The 25,407-nt window shown below is 39.6% G+C and overlaps 2 protein-coding genes across 4 annotated transcripts in view; one reads left to right on the top strand and one right to left on the bottom strand.

The window, feature by feature from the left end:
* Positions 1-415: 415 nt before the first annotated feature.
* On the bottom strand, positions 416-19,632 carry FIRRM (FIGNL1 interacting regulator of recombination and mitosis). Its single transcript, XM_078865511.1, has 23 exons — positions 19,613-19,632; positions 19,252-19,340; positions 18,691-18,795; positions 18,146-18,286; positions 15,952-16,114; positions 14,542-14,626; positions 14,256-14,394; positions 13,914-14,000; positions 13,403-13,467; positions 12,624-12,772; positions 11,163-11,292; positions 10,346-10,532; positions 9,360-9,442; positions 7,758-7,809; positions 6,655-6,744; positions 6,006-6,182; positions 4,214-4,336; positions 3,649-3,744; positions 3,184-3,297; positions 2,661-2,765; positions 2,072-2,152; positions 1,652-1,786; positions 416-1,179 (listed from the first exon to the last, which is right to left on the bottom strand). The coding sequence occupies exons 1-23, from the start codon at positions 19,620-19,622 to the stop codon at positions 958-960; spliced, it is 2,628 nt and encodes an 875-aa protein (XP_078721637.1). The 5' UTR covers positions 19,623-19,632; the 3' UTR covers positions 416-957.
* Positions 19,633-23,158: 3,526 nt separating this feature from the next.
* Positions 23,159-25,407, top strand: part of LOC144937913 (DNA (cytosine-5)-methyltransferase 1-like) — a 54,922-nt gene continuing 52,673 nt past the window's right edge. For all 3 annotated transcript variants that reach the window (XM_078865516.1, XM_078865515.1, XM_078865514.1), the window contains exon 1: positions 23,159-23,361. In XM_078865516.1, coding sequence (XP_078721642.1) covers positions 23,327-23,361 — 35 coding nt within the window. In that variant the 5' untranslated portion in view covers positions 23,159-23,326. The remainder of the gene's footprint in view (positions 23,362-25,407) is intronic.

Below are 25,407 nucleotides of genomic sequence, written 5' to 3'. Positions count from 1 at the left end.
TTTCGATCTAAAGCTTTCATGACTGCAGGGATTCATCTTCTTGGTTCTTTCGGTAAAGTCACGTAGAAGGGAAATAATAAAATAAATAAAATAAAACATAATAAAATACAATTCTCACGACGCTTCGGCCACAATGCAAGCAGCCGTCCTCAGGTGAAGAACAGGGCTGTACATTGTTACCTTAATTTGTGAAGGAGTTACCTTTAACTCTAATAAATGAACTTAAAACAAATGTTACGAGTTAATTAAAACACTGATAAACAGACAAATTACAAAATTATAATAACAGTACATATCACTGCTGTATCTAAAACAGCATATTAACTTGGTAATGTTAAAGCCTCCAGAGAAAACGATTACTGGTACATTAAATGTAATTGTTGGCCTCTCTTAAAATGAATGCAATCTTCAATAGTGCAAATTTACTTTTTATTCAATGAGCATCATTTATGTTTAACATAAGTATAAATAACGCCGAGATACAAGAAGACTTAGAGCATTGCAAAACATGTTTAAAAATAAATTTTATCAAAGTGGTCAGCAAACATTAAACATGGAAATAACATATTACAACGTGAACAATGAGCCACACATTTACATTGTACACTCTTGAAAATTACTGTGCATTTACAATATGTTACAACTTGCCTACAAAAAAAGGCTAATGTACAGAAAGCCGATCAGTTACTAAAAAGTATCAATTTGGGAACTCTGAAAAATACAGATGTACAGTATAAAGTTGATTAGCAAGTACATCTGTGAACATCAGCTATTGGACCAGATACCGGTCAATTCAATTATGCGGCAAGAGCTAATCCAATCAAGTGTCACGCTCCAGGTTCTATTCAACTCTTTGGGAGTCTCATGACACATTTGCACCAGCCATATCCATCACGACGCCCTGATCTATGACGCTGTGCTGCTAACTGCAGCTGTCTGGCACATCTGCTGGGGTTCTCACTGGGAGCACGAGAACCTTTCAGATGCTCTCAGACGGAGGATTTTGGCCTCCAGATTTTGTAGCCGCTCGTCTAGCCAGTCTGGGGGGACCCTCTGCTGTAAGAGTCGGCTCAGCCTGTCCAGGCCACACTCCACCTCGCCGAGGACTTGAGTCAGGGCCAATCGCACACTCTCCGAGTCAGCGTTCGTATCTTCCATCCTCGGCCGCTTAGCAGGTGCCTGGATCAAACGGGATGAACAAGTAATGACATGACATCAGGCAACGTGTCAATCTTTGTCATTGTTCCTTAAATGCCAACAAATATGCAGTCACCCTCCTATGATTTTAAGTGGGAAAGATGTGTGCTTGATGTAAACACATTATCCAAACTATGCATTTAGATCAATCATAATGGGACCAACATTTTTTTTGTTTTATGTTGAGATCAATATGCTGTGTCAGCAGAGTGCACGTACTAAATTAGAAGCGAAAATCATTTTTCGAAATTCCGAAGCCAACAAATGCTTATAATTTACAGTGGACTTCAAATGGAACCTTAGTCGGAACTTTCAAAGAAAGAAAAATATTTAAGCGCATAGTGCTTTTGGAAGAGCCATAATGTTATTGTGCAATGCTTTCAATGTAGCAAATAAACCAATGACGAAAAACTTGGCTTCATGATGACTCAATGGCCTTGTGCTTTGGACTTACCTCAACACTGGGAGAAGGTGCTCTCTGATGTAGATTTACTGGCACTGATGACTGTGTATGCCACTCTTCCAGCACAAGTTGTTCTTGCTTTAAATATTGCACTTGGGATTCGGTGCTTTGAGCAGAAACAGTTTCCTTCAGAAAAGGATAAATGAAGAGCGAACGACAAAGTGAAGAAACAATAATGTTATTTTATAACTCACACAAACACTTTATACCTATCACTTGTAGGCAAAACGTCGTATCGTAAATTTTGAAATAAAAGTTTCCACACACTCTGTCTTGCAAATTCACATACTTTGGCATTAACTTTTAGATTAAATTGAATGCTGGTCCTTGGAGTTAATATTAACGATTGCTTTGTTTTACTTCCAGCATTGCATTGCTTTTAGTGTTAGAACACAATATTAACATACTTACTTTGTTCAGATATCCAACAACCTTTGACTTTATCTCCTCTGTTCCCAGGCAGAGGGGTACCACAAATTCATGGCTGGTTTCCTGATTTTTTAGCAAGGAAGAAATAATTATTAAACAAAATATCACCCTTTATTGTAACTGCACATAGATATCAAAGTTTCAACTCGTAGTTAATGACAAAAAGTCATAATGCAGATTATTCAATAACTGTGTTCCTGAGCTATGCATCTAGATGCATGACTTATTAATTCTAAAAGGCTAGGCATTGTTTTAATTATTGAAACACAAATGTACTGCTTTGCCAATACTGTAACATGCCTCGACTCGCTACCAAAATGCATCAAAACCAATTATCAAACGAGAATCCTAATTCACAAATTTCACAGCTGCAGAGAATATCCATAATGGGTACTTTAAAAACACAAAAAGATGGGACCAATTGCAAAAATTAAGATACGGATTAAAATATTCACAAATTCAACAACCGGTCATCTGGTATGCAGCGCATCTTCAATGAATAACTGCACGAAGGGCGCTGGTTTAGACTTTAGACAGTAGCTTGCTGACAAAGCCAATGCTGAATGCTCACCTCTGCAAACCGAGTGAAAGCTTGCAGGGCTCGGTGATGTACCATCCAGTGGCTGTCAGCCAGCATGGAGGAGAACAGGGCTGGTAGCTTGTTAAGAACCTTAGACTGCGAAGGAATAAAATCGCAACACTCCATAATCCACGAGGCTAAGCAGGGCTTACCATCCAATAATTAAATTAAGGCAGCATAGATGTTGCTTACAATATGCTTTTCCTACATTCATTGGGGAGACTATTTTAAGTAGATATGAAATATGTATATTATAACCTTAATATCATACAAGAACAACTCTACTATCCTGACATAATTTCTGTAAATTAGTAGCACAAGTATGACATGCTTATTATTAATTTTAAGGATTGTATGAATACTAATGTATCCATTGTACACGCGGCACCTGTAAGGTTTGGTGATAAACTGGAAAAGAAACACGTCAAAATCATTTGAGTTCAGCCTGAGCCCACAATGTTGAAATCTATGAGTTATAGAATAAACATACCCACATGAATAGACAATGATTTACCTGGTGTTCTGGAGGAATAACCTTATTTCCCAGGGTACCCAGGAAATCCAGCGCTGCAAGTTTCAAGCAAACAGCTGGCTTCATGCTCATTACCAACTCCAAGAAATTCACAATCTGCAATGAACATAATATATTTAGAAATATTTAACAAATCACCCACAGTTTATGTTATTTTCAGAATGCAACATGTTTCTGTCTTCATATAAAGAAGGACAAATGTATGTGAAAGAAGTGGTATTTAAATAAATAATTGTATGTCTTTCTAAATATACAAATATATGTCTAGCACCTGCTTTATTGTTTGGGTTTGTGCCAGCAGGGAGTGATTGGGATATGCACGCAACTTGTATTCTTGATCCTGGTTGTAAGAGTTAAATGCACAACATTGCCTAAAATAATTTAAACACACACTTGCACTATGTGAATAAGATGTTAATGACTAATGACCCCCACACCAATAAATACCTGTATGATGATGTTGTCTTCCAGACTCTGTATAAGCGCAGCACACAAGGCTAGCAGAAGGCAGGCTCGCTGTCCAACTGAGTGCACAGCTACTACCTGTATGCATACAAATTCGTTTTTAAAACAGGCAACTTGACTTCACACTGGCAAGTAACATATGGGTTCAATGTACCAAGAAATAACCTCAGAAAAACTTGTATTTCTTCAATACATAAAAGCAGAACTCGGTTCTGTGTCCCCACACCCTTTAGGAGATAAGATGTAAAGTGATCTTACATGCCTCGGCGCATAGGGCACCATATCCAAAACAAAATGATTTCCATTACTGATATCAATATGATCAAGCAGCACTTGTTTAAACAAGAAAACTTTTGACTGGTTTCAACCATCTGGGTCTCATCAGTAAATTATGGTATTAAGTCAAAAGCATTCTTTACAATCTTTCTGCAATGTCGCTTATGATTATTTCAGTCAAAAAAGCAACGTTTGAAACAATGGTTGAGTGAATATGACTGACACATAAAAAATGCAAGACAGTACAATCAAAACCCATAATAGAGAGTACCTGTGTGGCCACGGTGATCTCCCAGAGTTGAGAAACTAGAGGAAGCAATGATGACTTTTCCAGGTCCTCTGGGCTCAGGTCAGCATCTTGGCATAGGTGTAGCAGGCAGGAGAGGGCAGTATTCTACAGATAAACAGCAAGTGTGAGTTGGCTACAGTGCTTTAAAGGAAGCACTACAATATCATTGCCACCATCAGCCCAAAGCTATCCACTGATAGATGAAGGCCTCCCCAAGCCATCTCTCATATTCTAGCGAAAGCAAGACTGTCTAGCATTAGTGATAGGTTTTTACCCTTTCAACTGGTACAAAAACTGACACATTTATACAAGGCATCATGTTTGCAATAACCACAACACAAGCAGTCAAAATGCAAACAAAAAGAAACAACTCTGATAATGATATGCACTGTCCTTGAAGTTGATTGGTCCACACCCGAGACAGCTTTTCTTAGAGCCCAGTCTCCATTGGTGTTGGACCAGATGACGCCAAAAGGCGTACAACTCAAAGACAGCGCACTATCAGAGTATTGAGAGCTCGGGGTAAGCATTTTTTGTACCAGTTGAAAGGGTAAAAACCTATCACTATATTTTGCCACTGGTAAAGGAGATGTCTCATAGTGTAACTGTCTAGCATTGTACACGAGCTGATTATTTTGCTCCATCTCTGCAGTAGACATGTTCCTAGGCACTGTTGTTAAGACTCCACAACCGAACATCACTTTAAGCGATGTCTTCTGCCCAGGCCATTTTACACTGCTGAAGTCAATATGATGTCATATTCCTCTATCTCTCATTGCAAATATAAGCATGCAGCTCTCCTTAGTTCTTTACATGTTTTTCTAATTTGTTCTACGTTTTTGTCAATTTCCATATTTCTGATCCCTGTCAGAGCAAACGATACACACTGATTATCTTCTAGAGAAACACAGCTGGAAAACACATCTGAGTATGTGTATCTTGGCAAATTATGGAAGACAGACCTGGATCAATATGATGAAAGAGGCTAACCAGAGCAGGCATGCTTTTGGAAAACTGAATTATTAATGAAAAGCAACATACGTGCCTTAACAAAACACGTGACAAGCATAGCATTAATATCGGGAATGCTAAACAATGTGGATTCTCAATTGGTTGCAAACTATCCACAACACAATAGAGCAGATTGTGCTGTTAATGTGTGTGCATATATGCAATATAATTATATATCAAAGCATTTAAGCAACAAGGCTGGTCTTGAAAGCAAAATGCCTTTAGCCTTGGATATCATTGACAACAGTAGAGAAAAATATATATAATGAACATTTTAGCTGCCAAATATAAACGTTCGCATTTTATCTTTGTCAAGAAGCGCCACCAAAAGTGTGTTGTCCAAAACAAAGAATCGTTTAAATTTTGATTTAAAGCTTTCGTGACTGCAGGGATTCATCTTCTTGGTTCTTTCGGTAAAATCACGTAGAAGGGAAATAATAAAATAATAAAAATAAAACATAATAAAATAATTCTCACGACGTTTCAGCCACAACGCAAGCAGCCGTCCTCAGGTGAAGATGCTGTCTTTCCGACAGACCTGTTCTTCACCTGAGGACGGCTGCTTGCATTGTGGCCGAAACGTCGTGAGAAAATGTTTATTTTTATTATTTTATTATTTCCCTTCTACGTGACTTTACCGAAAGAACCAAGAAGAAACAAAGAATCGTTTGTACCGACATACATAGCGTACAGTTGTGGGGTAACAAACAGAACATGGGGATACAATGCACTCCTTTCATGCCACTGCTGTCGTGGAACTTACGAGGCCTGATCTTTGCTGCGGGGAGGAGACAGAGCTCCTGCACTGGCGGGTGGAGGCCGCGAGCAGCTCGGAGGTGGCGCTCTCCTGAAGGGCTGAAGCCAGCGCTCGCACGCTCAGGTGCTGCCACACGGGCAGGCTCGCCGGCTCCCCTGGAGGCAGCCTCACGAGGAATTCGGCCTGGGGGCAGGAAGCACCACACATGCCGTTTGTTACAAGGTCTTTTCCTGCCCATTGTTTTCTATGTATGTATGTTGAACTTCTTTCGCATCGTACGTAGCCAACCGTGCTAATTGGAGGTGCGTTTTGATAGTTACCTTCTTTTTATTAAATTGTTTTACTTATAAGTCATCAGTAATGGATATGCAAAGTCAAAAATATAACAATAGCAATTTACTGAGACAGGCACTGGAGTGGCACCGAGAGGTTGGTGACAGAAGGGGAAGACCTAAAGCTAAATGGTAGCATTTTAATAACAGACCTTGGAGGTCATGTATCAACTTTGCTACGACAAAATTTAACAGAATGAAGAAATGGTGAGGTGTAGTAGAATCAATGGCACTGGCAGTGGTGACCTCTAGACTTTAATATAATAATCTCTGTTATGCTTATTGCATTGTTGGCTTTATGTATAGATGATGTTCTTAAACACCTGGTGATCGGGAGCCATGAAGAACAGCAGTCGACGGAGCAGCAAGAAAAGGCAGGACCCTCTCCAGGACTGTTCTGGGCAGCGTTCAACCTGGAAATATGTAAATATCTATACACTTATTATTTGGTTCTTTCGGTAAAGTCACGTATAAAGATAAAATAATAAATTAAATAATAGCATACGACGTTTCGATTGCAACACAAGCAATCATCATCAGGTATAATGAAATAGCAACATAAAATGTAACCAGAAAACTATAGACAGACATATAAGCAGACAGATATCACCAAGATACATAGAGAGAGCAACACAGGTACAGAGAGGGGTGATCGTCTCTGTGGGGTGGCCTTAAATAGACAGAGGGGGGCGGAGGCAGAGAGAGGGAGGGGTTAGAGAAAAAATTACATCTTTATACGTGACTTTACCGAAAGAACCAAAGAATAATTCCTGCAGTCACGAAAGCTCCAAAATTAATAGCTATATTCTTAGGTTTTTTCCGGTAAAAATAAATAATAAAAATAATAGAAATAGTAATAGAAATAAAATTATAAATCACGACGTTTCGGAGGCAACACCCCCCCCCTCCCCCCTTAACTTGTATTTAAGAGCTCGTCTCTTGGAATTTTGCCTCACTTGATACAGTAAATCCAGCTGTGACGGTCCCACCTGATGACGGAGACTTGTGTTGCCTCCGAAACGTCGTGATTTATAATTGTATTTCTATTATTTTATTTTTATTATTTATTTTTACCTACGTGACTTTACCGGAAAAAACCTAAGAGTATGAATCCTTGCAGTCACGAAAGCTTTAAATCTAGAATGTAAATATATATAGCAAAGTGGCCATACAAATGTAAATTTCATTCAATATTATTATATTAGTCAATTACATTGCCCTCAACACAACATATGACAGATGACAGATTTCATATTAAAGGGCTTGTCAAACGATATATAATAAAACAAGGCTAAATCCTAAAGTAAACATGCAATAAGTGTTATTTAAAATGCCTTAATTAGTTCTGCTTGACAACATCAACATTCTAAAATAATTGTCAATTTAAAAAAAAAAATGAATATGAGAATTGTTGAATATAGCATACCAAACCAGTCAGGATGTTCACATGATGTGCACAGAGTTCTGCAGATCCATACCTGAAAACCATTAACACATTGGTAGGTTAATATTAATTTAACAACACACAAATCATTTACCCACCATCGGACAATACAATTTGCACTACTCTGCTCTTTTGTTATTCGTAAACATTCCAGGCTTTACTGATCAGCACTGCCAATATTTAGCAACTGTAAACCATACAAAAACACCTTTAAAAAAAATTGGTCGAATTCCTCCAGTATCAATAAATATTCTGATTCTAGTGTCGTATTAATCACAATAAAGCCACAAATGATACCATCAGGCTTGATTTACCACACCAACGCAATCCCTTACGCTCCTGTGATGCAAAAATCCATCTTACTCCTGCACATGAGGATATGTCACTCCACATCTGCGAATGCCATCCCCTTGGATGTTTACTCCAGTCACCACTCCTGTGCAACAGCCAACGTAACTTTTCCTTACAATTAATGTCTCTTAATTTGCCTTTGTGCCCTGATCCATGTGTTTCTCTTTCTGTCCATGTCTGGTTCATTTAATGGCAAGTATTATACACTTGTTAAAACCTTTCAGAAGATTGATATTTTACTTTTGGTGAATAAATTCAGTTTGTCAAAAGTGCCCTACCCTTCTCTCATTTGCCACTTATTTAATCATTTTTCTGTCAATAGTTTTCCTCGGAATAGTATACTTAAAAAAATCCCAACAATACCTGAAATATATTATTTTATTTAGCGAACCTGGCCTTTTCAGCCTTCTTTGTTAAGTACTTCAATTATACCCTGCACTTCATTTGCAATGGGTTGTTATAATTACTATGTTTATCAGCAAAACATAGGTGTTTACTAGTCTTTCAATGTATGTTTATGTATTTAATTCCCCAATCCTATTTTGGCAAGCATCTTATGTCATTGTGAATAACCTTGGTGAACATATCTCCCTGTCCAATGCCTCTTTCTATTTAACTGCTTTCTTTCTACAATATTAGTGTAGATCTGTCATTTTAATAATTTTATATAATTTCCACGCTTATTTTTATTTATTAAGGTCATGGTTTGAGAAAGCTTGGACGACTGGATCAGTTTATACAAAATTCAATGCCTTTTCATCGTTTAAAAAATAATCAAGATGTAAAAATTCATGCAGAGCCAATTTTTGTCAATCAACTGCTATAGGAGGGCCTCCCCATGCCTTGTGGGCTGTCAGGGATATGTGACCATACTGTACCATGCTGGAAAGGTGGGGGGGGGATGTAGAACAATAGATTTTGACGCACTGTCCCCCTCTTCTGCCCACGGCACCAATTGCACCTGTCCTTTGCACACGATGGTCACCCAAACCAAGCACTGTCGGAACCCACTTAGCTTACAATCTGACAAATTTAGGCACATTCTGGATGATGTGGTAAGAGTCGTAAAGCAACTGTATTTTGTCGTTCACGTGGTCCATGTTCACGTCGGTGGTTAGCCTCTAAATTGTTTATTATTCGGGTTTCTATGATCTTCGTAGACAGTTTATACACATGAGAGGTTAATGGAAAAAAGAACGTGCTGTAAACTGCAAGTAAAAATAGGAAACTCACCGAGCAAGAAAGCACCAGCTGTCAACAGCGAGCAGAGCAGACATCACGTCAGTTCCCAGCACAGCCTCAAGAAGGCAGCATTCCTAAACCACGAGCACACAGCATTACCACACATGTATTTTACTAGATAAGACACTGCATTAAATTATACCACAGGCAGTTCATATGGCTACAATTCTCATCAAATATTTATGAAAACTTAGCTCTACATCTCACTCATGTTATTACAACTTGGATACATTTTCACTATAAAAAAGTTTAGGAAGTTTATTTTTTCTATATATTTTCGGCAGGAATTAAGTTACATTCTCCTATGCTGGCTATATGGTTGTCACTGATTAATCACTTTTGTATAGATGATAAGTGATGAAATGATAGACTAGCAAAATAGATTGTTCTCCAATCTCTATGTAATCCACTAAAGCCCATATTTACGAGTCACAATTTCTGAAAGAAACCAATATATAACAAATATTCACAAAATGCTAGTGCACATTTTCGAAATCTAAAGGTACAGCCCTGCAAATGCTTGTTCACATGGAAGGGCCTCCACAAAAGGCAGCTGTGGAGGATATTTACCCTACCTTCCACGCAAGCCACCCATCTTAGAGCCCTGCTGATTGACTGTGGTGTACCCATTTATGCCACTGTGTGGAAAGAGGTGATTTAATACATTTTCCCATTGTTTCAACTGCCTTGCCAGAGGTTCAAACCGGAGACCTCTGGATTTTAAGTCCAGTGAAGTGACCATTACATAATGACAGCATCCCTCATACCGCTAAAGTAATATTATTTTATGTTTCATATCACGCTACAGAACTTGTGCATGTGTGGCAGAGCTCATGCATAACACAGCTCGTACACAACCGCATTCGAGGGAGATCACATCACAGAGGGGAGCTCACAAAACACAGCAGCAGTGCTCACACATAATACATCAACAGTTCAGAGCCGAGTTCATGCACGAGAAAGCAGCTCTCACGCACCAGTTTTCCAAAATGCTTTGCAGGCAGCGAGGTGATGAAAGCGCAGAGGTGAGTGCAGACGTATTCGTAGAGGCTGATGTAAGCCAGAGGATTCCCGTTCCTCATCACGCCTGGCAGAAGCACGGGGAGGGCGAGCTCCACGTGACACGCTCCCAAAGCCGTAAAGACAGCTTTGAAGAGACTGAGCCTGCGGAGATTAAAGGCACACTCTCAATTCACAGCTCCCTGGCTGAGTGAGGGGATCCAAAGGAGCTCTGTTGTCTGCTGCAATTGTAATTACACAAGAATAACAACGCTATGTTCTTGCGATATTACAGAATGTGCGAAACTGCTGATACACCGCACTAAAGCAGCATGTTCTAACTCTTAAGTGTTGATGTAATATTTGTTTTTGCATTGTTTTGGGAAAAGATAGAGATTACATCTAATTGTTATTCTTCAAATAACAAAGTATAGACACTCAAGTGCCGTGTTCCAGATTGGGCTGCATGTTGGAAATTTTATTCTCTCAATATTTTGCCACACAGTGATATGGGCATCTTCAGAAGTTGAGTAACTGTTGTTGAGTAATTCAACTCCTTAAGATGCCCGTGGTAGTGCGTAGTGACATATTGGCAGAAGATGTGCTCAAAATGCACCCCGACCCAAAAAAAACACGCTTGGATTACAAGTGTCTATGAAAAATCTCTTGCGAACGTATAAAGCTGTTATTTGTGTCATGGTTTTATTTATGTTTTGCAAGAATTCATCCTAAGGTAAAAAATATATGTATTCTGGTTTTGGCACTTTCTGTAAAAAATCCTCATTGTATTGTCACCTGGGTGGTTTCTCTGTATCCTCACTGCCACTGCACCAGATCTCCAGGACATCTTCAGTCTGGCTGGGCAGCATGTCCATCACCCCCATGAGCAATAAACAATGTGGCAGATAGCACTCTTGACTTACATCTGTTACAGTACATTAAAACACCACAACATTACATACTGAGCAATCCCATAAAACATATCATAAACATACATTTTTAAAGATGAATCCTAGTATTTGGCATTTCACCTGCATGTTGCAAATAAACCTCCAACCTCTCACTCCACACCTCCCACGATTCACTCCACGCATCTCACAATCTACGTGGCTTGACCCTCACAACTGGCATGAAAAAAGCGACCGCGTAAAAGTGGTACGCATAGCGATGTGCAATTATTGAGCGCCAAGTCTCGTGTAGAAAACCAGAGCCCACACAGCGCAGCGATTTGGGTTGTGTAGAGTATGTATGTACAACTTCTTTCACATTGTACATAGCCAACCGTGGTAATCGGAGGTGCGGGGGAAAGACAACAAACTAAATACAAAAAGTTAGACACGGGAGATGTGTGGAGAGGCAGATTAATGTACCATGAGCCAGGAGATGAGAGTGCAAGGTGAGAAGGAGGAGATACATATAGTGAAAGAGGCAGAAACAAGAGAGCAGATGTGTGAAGCGAGAGGCTTGAGATAAGAGGAGAGGTGTGCACAGAAAGGCTAAATATGGAGAAGTGTGCATTGAGAGATGTACACAGCACAGGAGACGAATGCAGGCAAGCGGACACAGAGAGAAGAGAGCAATTGACAACATTAGAGAGGCAGTGAAGATGAGAAATAGAAGCAGAGTTCGAGAATACACAGCATGAAGAATAAGCTGTTTTATGTCAGGACAAGTGTTTCATGATCAAAGTTTTCTCGGATCTAAAGTTAATTTTCTCCGGTCCCTTGAAGAATGTTAGATGTAGGTTTCATGTTTGTGGTTGAAGTGATATCTTGAAAAAAAGTTAGATATTTCAAAAATTCCATATCACACTGTATAACAAGTAATGCATGCGGAATGTTAAATATAGGTATAAGTTCATACTAACCACAGCTACAAAACGTATTCCTGGAGTACAATCAAATTAATGGTTAAAATGCATTCCTGCGAGATACTTATATTTGTTTAAATATTAAACTACACGGATTGTTGCATTGTGTTGAGCATGATATATGTTTACTGCTTGGAGAAGCCTTCATCCAGCACAAGACAAATCATGGATGATTATGATGAAGCATAACATTCACCAGGTGCAATGTAGACTGTAAACTGACAACGGCGCAACATCTGCACCAATATTGGACGGCAAAGTTTAGATTCATGAAACGCAAAATCCTTTTGAGATAAAATGTTGCACTCAAAAGCAGGCAAATTATATTTAAACTCCCGAAACAAAATGCACGCACGCGCCTTCTGGCAGAACAGCCTCGGTTTCACCTCGTGTCTCGGAGAGCACAACTTCAGCAAACTGCAAGCAGCCAATGAGCTCAGACAGCAATGGGTGAGCGCACACCAGCACACTGCCTCTCAGCTCTTGCATGTGAGCGTCGGCAATGGATGGGGCTGTCACACTCGGAGACATCTTACTGCACACAACAGCACGCACCATTAAGCCGCAAGCACATGGACAAATGTGTGTCCTGCTTAGCAGAACTTCCAAAAGCAACAAAATACTGAAATGTTGCTTCATACGCAAAGTAGATTATATAATGTCTAAGCTTCATGTCAACACATACTTTGGACACTTGGAAATATGGCAATGTAGCTACACTAATTGGTTTCTGTTTTAGATAACACGTGAGTGGAGTTTGTGGAGCAAATCTGCAATGCAGCGTGACAATATGGTAGATGGAATGTAAATTGGCTTGTCACACCAATGATCATTAAAGTTCACTACTGAAAGTATGGTAATTACACGAACCCCCAAAGGACAATGTCGTGATAATAAGCAGAAGCCGTGAAATGTAACATGATCGAGTTCCCTGGTGCCTAATCTATAGTCCCTAGACTAATGTAATAAGTATAAAAATAAGGAAATGATTACGAATTTATTTATCCTATTTTCAAGGCGTTTATTTGAAAGTTTTCCTAAGAGCGCAAATAATGGAATTGCTTGATACTTTACATTCGAATGCTCATTTAATCTAATACCTAATACGACCAAAAGTTGTGTACTTCATAACAAGTCAGGCAAAACGTGTATTGAATGCAGATACCTATGCAGTTGAAGATAGAGGTCATAGAGATATCTGCAACAGGTTCCCAGATATTCTTTAAACTCCTAAAAAAAAGATATAGACGTCCACTTTTATTTATCTGCTTATTTCCTTGTCCAGTGGTTACGGTTATAAAATATACGTAAAGTATTTCTCTATTCACAAAAGTGTATATAATTGCAAGCATAGCAGTGTTCAACATATTCACAACTTTGACAACGTAGTTAAATTCTGCAGCACCCAGACATTTACAGGATTGCATAGACATATTCAACAGTTTCCAAAATTATCATATTAAACTGTGACTCAAGGGTCTACACCCTTGCACGCTACCTCAGAGCTTTTTGGTATGCATAAGTCGAAAAAAGTATGACCGTGTGATACATGCTTAAAAGGTTAAGTTTCCTTCATTCATGAATAAGGGATTGATCAGCTTTTAAAATCTGGAGAACATTTACATTGTGTCAAAACAGTACATTAAATGGCGAGTATGTGTCTTGCAAAGACGCACCTTGATGAAATGAATGAGCGTATTGGCAAAGAATCGACACAACTTGACAGTTCTGGTAAAAATTCTCTGTTCGGTCATGGTGGTTTGCTAGAGGAAAACAGCCACAAGTACCACTTCATGTAGGCAAAATTTATAACGGAGTGCAACTTTAACAAATCTGCAACATGCTATGCATCCATCGTTGTGCCAACGTATTCATCAAGTAAAACAAATATTCACAAAGAGTATTAATTATATGTTAACAAGCATATAATGTACAGTATTTAGACTTACAAGGATAGAACAATTACACTAAACTTCTGAATGCCTTCAAAAGTTGTATGGAAGGGTCAAATAAACCACCTGGTTCGTAGATTGCTGTATTTGTTCGGACCGTTGTAGACAAGCGTTGAAGTTGAACACCAAATCATCACACAGGCCCTTGACAATGTCCCGGTGGTTAAGTTGAGCTTCTATGTACACCCTATGCTTCATACTCTGCCTGAAAATGTACAAAAGAGCTTACAGGCAAACTGTAACACAATTCATTTTTTATACTTCGCTACTTTTACGATTTTATACATGTGTACAATTTGCTTACTGTATGTAGCATTATATTGAACATATTGCATGACATTTTTTTACATACTTAACCACAAATTTCCACGTGTTGGCTTGAAGTGCGTGGTCCATGTTGGCAATAACAGCACATATTTCTAACACGCCATGAATCACTAGAAAAGAACGCATGCACACACACATATCAATGTTTATTGACAGAGATAAAGTTAACTATTGTATAAATATCACATGTAACACTCATTCAAAACTCTATCATTTATAAGAATAACATTACTTATATTTACTACAGAAATTTTACGTCAGTTTAAAACACATTTCTACTCAAGCATTTCATTAAGTTTGGCATCCCGCCCTGAATTGCCAAACTACCATAAATGTAAAATCAAGTATAACCTGCAAGCTTGAATTTCTAAATTTCTAAATAGATCGATATATGCAGTTTTATTGGTCGCCAGTCTGATACCTTCACTGCCAATTCTGCCATTATGTTTTAAACAACAATTTATTTTCTTTATTAATGACTTGTTATCTTTCACTCATAATACAATGTTCTCTTTTGTCATTAGCTACCCATACCCATGAGCTTCACTCATTGCTTCCTCCTCCAGATGTTGAGGAATCGATCTACAAGACCCCGGCCATTGAATCTCATCCAGTGTTCAACTACACACACTGCAGGTCACAACATTTCTCTTCATGTTTCTTCCCTCACACAGCTCACTTTATAATTCCCTCCCATTATCTCTTTTCCAAAGTTATCATAACCTTTCTCAATTCAGGAGTGTATTAACTGTAATCTATTACAACTGTAATCTTACTCTTTGCTGCTGGCTATTTGGCATTTAAGTCATTGGCCCTCTGTGCAACAACCAACAAAGTTTAAATTCACATATGTGAACGACAGTGAATTAAATAAAGCAGAAGCATTACAATCATATTTTCTTATCCAAGGTGATGTGAGTGATGCGAGTAAAATATCAGGTGTTTCCATCTTCACAAATGATTCCTTTAAGGTGAAGTAAAGCATGCATAAGTGAAAATATTGTTACATTTTCTGTCACTTCCAGCTGACTTCTCTTATCCATGTTTTCATGTGAATAAAATTATGTAATAGCTCTGAGCGCTTCATCTTGCTGCAGCAATGATAATCAACATCCTCAACATCATTCATCGGAAGCAGAAGCTGCATGATGAGCATGGTCATTCATCATCTTCATTATGTTGTGTTGTAATGCAGGTAATTTAATTAATTCGTCATTTGACCCTTGTGTTTTAGTGTGGGAAATAGGTTGTCTCTTCTGAGGGACACCTTTATTAATATGTTAATACAGATAAATGAAGAATCGCTGTGTGTATCGGAGTTTGTGTTGAATTGGTGTGGCACAGATATCATAATCGGGACTTGCACAGGAATATTTTAACTATGTACACTCTTGAGGGGACATTGACTCTGTGACCCCTCGCATCATATCAGCACCTGCGATCAAGTCTGTGACGTCTTGTTGGGAAGTTTCTGGATTAATCACCACTCTATCAATCATCTCCAGGAAGAGCTTCTGCAGGGAGTACGTCTCCTTGAATACAGCCTGCAGCAGGTCCGCTACACGCTGCAGCTTGCAGCCATACACCGCCTCGCTGTTCTGCAAAGCATAAACGAGAGTCACACGTGCGCCATGAAGAGGCATTGGGCCAAACCGCCTAAAAGCTTAACCAGTTCAGGTTCTTTCACCCCGCATGTAGCCAGCCATGCTAATCAGAGGTGAGGAGAAAGGACAACACAGTAAACACAAAAATCAGTTCTAAATAAAATAGTTTTTAATTTAGATTTGAAAATGCATAGCTCCAGTGGCTTCCTAGTTTTGGAAGAGTGTTCCAGAAGGCCGCAGAAGCACATCTGAAAGCGCACGATACAGTGACCATTTTTGTTCGATGGCCAGCCAAAATGTGCTGCGAGGATGGTCAGAGTTCGCATGATGGTGTGTATGCTTCTTGACGAGATCCGCAAGGTATTGCGGTTCATTTGTGACAAGCACTGTTGTGTGTAATGAGAGCGACCTATGTAACACCCCACGTTAAATATGAACTTTGTTGCTTTTGTTTTTTGCAATGGTGTCATACATTACTGAGACAATATAGTCAATTACAGCCTGTATATAGGCTCGGAAAGCCCACGGCTTGACCACCAACCCTCCTCTTGTCTGGATGCCTGCCCCAAGGAGCACATGCAAATCTGGTAGGCAAATGCTTTGCCGATGAAATAAATGTGATAAGCAAGGTGGAGTGTAATAAACAAGGTGTGTTAATCATTTATCTTTAAAAAACATAATTGAAGTTTTCTTTTTCAAATATCTCCATGCCATCACAAACTAAAATAAAATCCGCAATGTGTAACGTTTGCATTCACGTTGGCATGACCATGTGACCCTACACTGCAAATCACAGAATTGCTGCCCATGCAACAAGACAAATTAAAAAACTACTTTGAACAAGAATATAAGAATAGGTTTTTCCTTTTTATCTGGCAAAAAAACTGAAACCTTTTTACGAGGAATCATGTCTGCATTAACCACAATACTTGTGGTCAGAATGCAAACAAAAACATACTCTGATAATATATGCATTGTCCTTGAAACTGATTGGTCCACACCAGAGACAGCTTTCTTTTGTGGTTAATGCAGACATGATTCCTTGTAAAAAGGTTTCAGTTTTGTTTTCAGAAATAAGGGGAAAAACCTATTCTTATATTTTGGTACTGGCAAAGGAGGTCCCATGATGTACTTTGAACAAATTTGCAAGTCGCAGAACCACATATAACCTTAATTTCCCAGTGCTGGAAACCATGATACATGGAGCAGCATCGACAACACAGTTATCAAAAAATATCGCAGGACAAATTCAATATTAAACTTTGTCTCAAGAAAAAAATACATTTGTAAGGTGCATTTGATCCCAAATTCCAATGTACCATGCATGGAAAGCAGGAAATAAATAGAACCAGGGTAAACGGACAGAATTAGGGGGTACAAGCCAGTTTAAAGAACATAGTTTTCAAGACAGACTTAAATATATAGCTAACGATTCTGATTGTCGTATTAGCAAAGGCAAAGCATTCCAAAGCTTAGGAGCTGCACTGGCAAAAGCCTGATCACCCCAAAAAACCGAGCCTTAACCTCGGAGCACTTAGAAGGCGATCTGAAGATCTCAGGGACCGAATTGTCTGGAGTGCCATTTCTCCTGCGTTTCACCAAAAGTGGACTGAAATTAAACAATGCAATAATACTGGTCTTCTTTCATTAATAATGAACCATTTACTTGAATACACGTCTTTTGGCATCCTCTGGTCTAACACTGTTTGAGAATAGGCTCAAAATAAAGCTGTCTCTGGTGTGGACCAATCAGTTTCAAAGACAATGCATATATTATCAGAGGACGTTTTTGTTTGCATTCTGACCACAAGCATTGTGGTTAATGCAGATATGATTCCTTGTAAAAAGTATCAGTTTGGTGTTTTAACATCTTAACACCTGTTTTGTTGCCAGAAAAAAGAGGAAAACCTATTCTCATATAAAGATGTATTAGTTGTTGTAAAATATTATTACTCAATAAAAAATAAGTTGTCTATATGAACAATAAGGCCATGGTGGGTGGTATGTGCTTGTGTGGCATGTTACCTTGCAGTGCTGAAAGGTGCTTTTGAGGATGTGAAGAACTGAAAATGGAAGGGAATGGATGGTTTCCAGATACAATGCATTGTCTCCAGAAATAACTTGTCGGATGCATGCCCCCAGACATTCAACTATGGACACCAATGCCTGTAAAACACAAGATACATATTACACCAGAGTAATGTTCACTTACAACAGAAATAATATACCATAGGATGTGGTCAATTGTAGCATAATATATTAAATTACACTGATCGTTCACCATTGACGTAATTGATTTATTCAAATGAGAGCTACTGAGATACTGTACTGATTTTGGAAGGGTGAAATAATGCAATTCGTGAACTTACAAATCAAGTGAAAATGTACTAACACGTGTTATCTTTACAATAAAAAGACCGATATTGTTCTACATTAGGTATTTATAAATACTGAGTAAATTGATTTGGCCAGAATACATGTTTTGAATTGTGTACTTGTAAGAACGTAAATACTGCAAGGATACCATGTATTTAAAAAATCTTGTAAAACAGTTGTAGTAGTTTACAAACCTCTAAAATGTTTCGAAGCAGTGTTTTAAGTTCAATGTTTTGGCTGGACAGCTCTGCACCTTGAGATGTTAATTCCTCAATAAAATCATCGACGATTTCCCTTACCTGAAATACAACAGTGATATCACGAGTCATGCAGTAAACACAATACTAGTTTCGATATTTTTCACGGAAATGTTACTGCTTCAAGGTGGAACGTTAAGCTCATTGGAAGACATCCATGATTATGCACCATAATTTGGGACCTTTCCTGATGCATTATATTTCCATTGAAAATTATCACGTGAAATGGAAATAGATGTATCCAGCGCAAAGACACGATAGTCAATTTGAGTTGAGTGCCCAAATGAAACCGAGTCCTCATTCATTTACAAATTTACATATTTTAGAAACTGGAATAGTTTTGCCCTTGAGATGGAATAACAAAAACGTCAAGTTTATTTTATTGATTTATATTTATATTATTTTATTATTTCCCTTCTACGTGACTTTACCGAAAGAACCAAGAATATGAATATAAAAAACATCAAGCTTTGTGCAGTATTTGTAGATGTGCCATACCCCAGGAAGAACTTTGGAGAACAGTTTAGGTTCCACATCACTGAGTGGAATGTGTGGCAGGAAATGGTTTGTCAACACCTTTAGCACCTCTGTAAACAAAAACACAAAAATGGTCCCATAAAAGTGGTATCCTAATAGACATTAAGTCAAACCAAAAGCTTTTCACGGCTTCAGCAATAAACACAATGGATTTATCAAACTGCCCCACAAAAAAGTATATCCGGCTGAAATTTGCAAGTGTATATTCTAATGAGCCATACAAAGTTTGTTGTCAAATTGGAGGCATTTAAATGTTTTACTTTGCAAATATATCAGCCACAGAACACAATGGTACATAACTTGAATGTAGAGACATACTTACTTATCTTCATAAAACTGTTCTCTTCAGAATATAGACAGTAAGCTTAGTCAAGGGAACCTTTTATTCGAGGAAATATTTAATGTTCAAATGACAGAATTCCAAGCATCACAACCTCTCCATTAGCACGGTTGGCTATGTACTGTGCGAAAGAAGTTCAACATAATTACATACAACTGCTGTCAATGGGTGTATAACTTTTACGTCAAATATTTGACCAAATGTTCGAATCATGAAGCTGCTGCTGCTGCTGAATTAAATAAATGTAAGTTTTGAGTGTTATATTAAAAACAAAATATTTCGAGAGCATATCAAATTAAGTCTTAAATTACAAGCATCCCACATGGCATTAACAAATGTCATTCAAATTCTAGTCCTCTCAATTATGAAATGTTGGTACGTATTTACTGAATCAACTGCCTTTTCAAAGTCTATAAACACTAGACCTGACAGTACATGCACATAATTGTGTAAATCCACTGCTGGATGAAGGATGTTAGACCATACTTCATCATGCTGGTCAGTTTGGGTTGAAGTTGTACAATGTAGACATTGGATAAGTACAGTATAACTGCCATCTGTTGACAATGTAGCCTCTAATATCAAATACAGTACTGTTTTCCAAAATTCTGCAATACTGTTATTTTTATATTACAAAAATGTATACTCCAAGTTATTTTACAGGAAATATTGCTGTGACTTATTCATTTGTACTCTTTGGTTATTTCGGTAAAGTATACCTACGTGACTTTACCGAAAGAACCAAAGAGTATGGATCCCTGCAGTCACGAAAGCTTCAAATCAAGATTCTTCATTTGTGTATAGGATATGAGAAGCTTGGGTAGAACAATCTCCAGTTGTTCTTGACAGGTTTCAGCATTCCATTGCGAGACCTCTTCCAAAAGGGAAGTTTGAGAGCTTTGTGACATTACTCTGTAAAACATGCGCGTTCATAGAAAACATACAGACGTTATTTTAGCAACACCATACACACGAAAGAAAATTATTCCAATTGCCAGAATAAGATCGTACCAGTAGCACAAGTCCAATTGAGAAAGACGTGAAATGACATGTGGCATATTCCAGCAACGCATTATCAAAACTATTAAAACTCTGTAATGCTGACCTAAACAGTTTTAAAACAATTCTTTAACACTGGTACACACACAACTCATATCAATTTAGAAGCCTGCATGTCAGTGTCCTGTACATCGTCTTCAGTGTAATTCCTTACAATATCACAATGTGTATTTATAAAGCGTCTAAATGTGGCGGCATTGGGATAACTCACATTCATGCAAGTACTTTAAGATTATTAGATACTTTACATATCTAGTACTATGAAGTGCTTCATAAATGCCTATTATAAATCAGAATATTGCATGACATAAGAGTACAGTATATCAACACAGTATAACTCAAGAGTATGACGCTTTATCTCAAACACAACACCGTACCACATAGCCGTATAACTTCAATAATAATACTATACTGTAGCTAGGAAAGTGGTTATTTGAAAACATATCATGTAGCATTTACTTCATTCATAACCACGTTAACTTTATACTTGACACCTCAATACCTTTAAAGTGTGCTCAACAATACTAATGGCATAAGTTAACAGATTAGGATATTCCAGGTCACATATTTTCAGTAAAGCAAGTAGACATTTTAATTAAATGCCTTTTAATATTGTTACAAGTTTACGATAATTGTAGCAATGTTATGGACATTACTTCAAATCAGTACATGTGCTAAACTGCTGTTGCACAAGCTCTTGAGACGAGTAACACAGTAATACATACAACTTAAAGCTGACCACTACAGAAATAACCTGCATCAATGTTGATCATTTCATTCAATTCTAAGTTGTAATGTTAAAGCTAACCAAGTGGTAAAGGAAAGAGAGGCTCCAAACAAGGCCCACGCGAGCGCGATTACCGCCTGTGCCGATCGCAAACAGAAACAATGTTGACCGCCCGGCTTTTAATAGCAGTCGCAATAGGTTATAATCGTTTGTAAAAATATAAATTGAATTTTAAATTAGAACAAACTTACGTACAGCCGGCGATTAAACAAGCGCGGGGTTTTGGTTTAAGCGGCACGTGACGCGTGATGGAGGGGGGGGGGTCACCGGACTCTACCAACTCGGGCCCGCGCACTTTGAAATGGGGGTGTTGGAGGAGCGGTGGTGCAGTGGTTAGCACGCTGTGTGCAGCTACAAACCCGGCTTACCCGAGTTTCAAGTTCAAGTTCATTTATTAGGTATAGCCCTGTGAGCCATTCGGCTCACGGCCACCAACACCGGTGAGGATTATCTGAACCGGCCCTGTGATTCCACTAGGTCGACTCAGCCTCGAATGAGTAGCTGGTGCGGTGTGTAAAAACATTGTTAGTTGGGGGAGACAAAGGTGACCGGGTGTGGTGCTGGTCACCCCCACGTGTACATAGCAAACACGTAATGAATTATACTTGCAGAGTTTAAATCTGTAACAGACAAAATATCATGGGTGTTGAATGGGTGATGATGCATTTGGACATAATATAAGGGATACGTTTCGGATTACACACATTTAGGGTTTTTCGGATTGTTAGATGGATAATAAATAGCATTCATTAGTTAAATATATTCCAAGCTATAACAATTGTGAAGTTTTCCGATACGCGACATTTCTTATGGTGGGAAAATCACGGAAGCGGCATCAGGTTTTCGGATTAATCCAAAACAAAACCCAAAATTTCGGATTCGTCCGAAATTTCACCTTTAGGCTTGGACTACATTCATTGATGAAAATTCTGCGCAATGTGTACCGCATATCACTTGCGACGTAAGTAAATTATATGCGCGATTAGATATAAGTATTTAAAATAGAGGCTCTCGAAGCACACGACATGGAAACAAAACAAAACTCAAACAAAACAGGAAACAGTGCAAACAAACCCGAGATTAAAAAGCGATAGATGTTATTTTTTTAAATAATTTCCCCCCACCCCCGAACTTTCTTCCCCATTGTGCTCGCAGTGTCACGAGACGCAGAAACCAGACGACCCAATAACCCTCCACGTAACAAGAGAACGGGGCCCGCGGAAGCGGACCTCACAGAACTACCACTGATATCAACTTTCCCACGTACTTCAGTTGAACCTCGGACCCACACACAGGAGATAGAGACGGCGGCGGCGGTGGCAGCACTTTAACAAAACCAAAATATAGATATCGATTCTTAACCGTAATTGTGGCCGAGAATCGTAACAATTAGCGGAAGCAGACCTCACAGAACTACCACTGAGATCAACTTTCCCACGTACTGCAGTTGAACCTCGGGCCCACACACAGGAGATAGAGAGAGAGAGAGACGGGGGCAGCGACGGCGGTGGCAGCACTTTAACAAAACCAAAATATAGACATCGATTCTTAACCATAATTGTGACAATTAGCGGAATCTCGGGGGGGAGGGGGGGGGGTGGAGGGAGGCAATTCGTCACCCCGCGCGTCGTGGCCCCAACCTCAGTCCCACCCCCCCGCGATCTCGCGAATTGGTTCCGCCCGATGCCGCTTTTACGCGGGAAACGCTGTCATCATTGAGGGACATCTTAGCGGCGTCTCCTCCTCCTGCACCACCACCGCTACCCACAGCAGCACGGATATACTGCGAGGACAACCACCACAATCAGTCACCGCCACAAGCAGCAGCAGGGACACCGCGGCGTCTCGCCATGGCGCTCACGCTCCCCGACGACGTGAAGGAGAGGTGAGGGCGGCCGCCGCGGTGGTTGATTGTCGATGGCGGTGATGATGGTGGGTCGTGGTGGATGGGGTAGTTGACGATTGTCATCGTGATGATAACGGTGGTGGTTGACGATGATGGTGTTCGTGGTGGTTGTCGTTCATTTATGGGGGCAGTGGTGCAGTGGTCAGTGCCGTGGTTCATGATCGTCAGCCGGATAAATCCTCTCCGAATCGTCGCCATGGCTCGCCGTCAGTCCGGCGATGTTCACAATGCACACGGAGTTTATTGAATCGCAACCTCTCCGCAAAGGGGACACCCTCGGTGGCGTTTCTTTCACCTCGCCTTGGGCCCGCCACTCCGTCGTTAGTCTCGACCATCGCCCCAAGTTCGCGGCACCGCAGACTTCGATTACCGGCAATCTCAGAGGTTCGATTACCGGCCTCGACTAACAAGGCCTCCTCCCTCATCATCATCCATAAATAAGTAATGCACGGTGCGCGGTGTAGGTGTGTGTGTGAGAACGCCAGCGTTGGGGAGACAAAGGTGGCCGAGCGTGACCACCACCAACCCCTCTTGCTGTGTGCAGACGCTAATAGGTGTTCGATAACAGCTATTGGGTATGTGTGTGTGTAAGGTTGGCATGTCTATGGTGCGGTACTGCACGTGTCAGCGTGAGTTATGGCCAAATATGACTCTTACATTGCACGGGCTGTGGGTAGTTCACTATCCAGCAGTAGATGACATGTGCGTGTGTGGCTTGTGCCACGATATCACGATCTTCTTGCTCTACAATTTCCCGCCATGGACGTCACTGTCGCACGTGTTTACTTAACCTTGCGTCGACTTCCTGAAATCGCCGAGGGACTTGGTGCTGCGTGTGTAAAAGCATCAGAGGGGGGGGGAGACAAAGACGACCGGGCGTGGTGTTATCCCCAAGTTCAAGTTCATTTATTAGGTATAGCACTGTGAGCCATTCGGCTCTTGAATCGGGTGCAACCGCAACAAACAAAAAACAAAAACATGAACAAGAAAACATCTTATAGTGACTATGTGACTAAGTGCAAACAGAAAATCCAAGAAAAGACAGCAAAATATTGCAGAAAAAGCACCGCACACCAACACTGTGCAAACATCCCAGTGGGATGCAAGTCAAACAACAACAACCACAAGACAACTTAGATTAAGGCCCATCAGTCCTACTCCGTACTACAACAAACAAACATGGCCAAACCAATAAACTTTTCGAAATCACCAAAATAAAGCCATGAAATCAATGAAACAGTGATCATAGGAAGCCGTGTGCCGCACGAGCCTTAATAGGTGCTTTCAAACACCCCCAGAGTGTGTGCATGGCCACGCGGCGTGGCGATCTTTGTTTTCGTGTTGCAGAACAGCATCGCCCTGCCACGAACACGCTTGGGTGCTGTGTACTTCATGCTTTTGGTTGCTCATTTTGATTGAATATACGTTATAGTTTGGAAATACTGTATGTATGTCCTCAATTATAGACAACATGAAATCGTCATATCAAGAGTTTAACATCTTCAAGTTGTCAATATAGCTATGCTGCATCTCAATATGTTGTTGATTCTCTCCTGTCTGCCTATTGAATCGACGACGTATAAAGGACGCAGCTGGTTTATATTCTGTACGTTCAATCCCGGTTGGATAGTTTGTTAGGTTCGATTGCTCTGGCCTTGGTCGGGCACACCACGTGCAGCAATCTATGGCGTGCTATTCGTTGCTGTGTTTTGAGTTACGTTTCATTTCCGGAAATAGGTATTTTAAGACACTTATTTAAGCAAGTTAACGTTAAATGCGTTATTGAATGTTTGCCGATAATTGACGACATACCAAGTTTATTAAATGTCGAAAATTGACGAAGTGTGCAATATATAATATGGATTTTTCATAAATGTAAATATAGCAAGAAATATGCCATAGTTGTAGCCTTACTGGCAAGTGTGGGATAGTATTGTAAACACAATGACTAATTATAATCACTGTGCAGTGATTATGCCTATAATAAAATCACTCTCAATGTGACATCGTGTGATATCACAGAAA

Source organism: Lampetra fluviatilis, chromosome 20 (assembly GCF_964198595.1).
Source record: "Lampetra fluviatilis chromosome 20, kcLamFluv1.1, whole genome shotgun sequence".
NCBI lineage: Eukaryota > Metazoa > Chordata > Hyperoartia > Petromyzontiformes > Petromyzontidae > Lampetra > Lampetra fluviatilis.
Note: the sequence above shows the minus strand (reverse complement) of the source record. Positions and strands in the feature narration are given on the sequence as shown.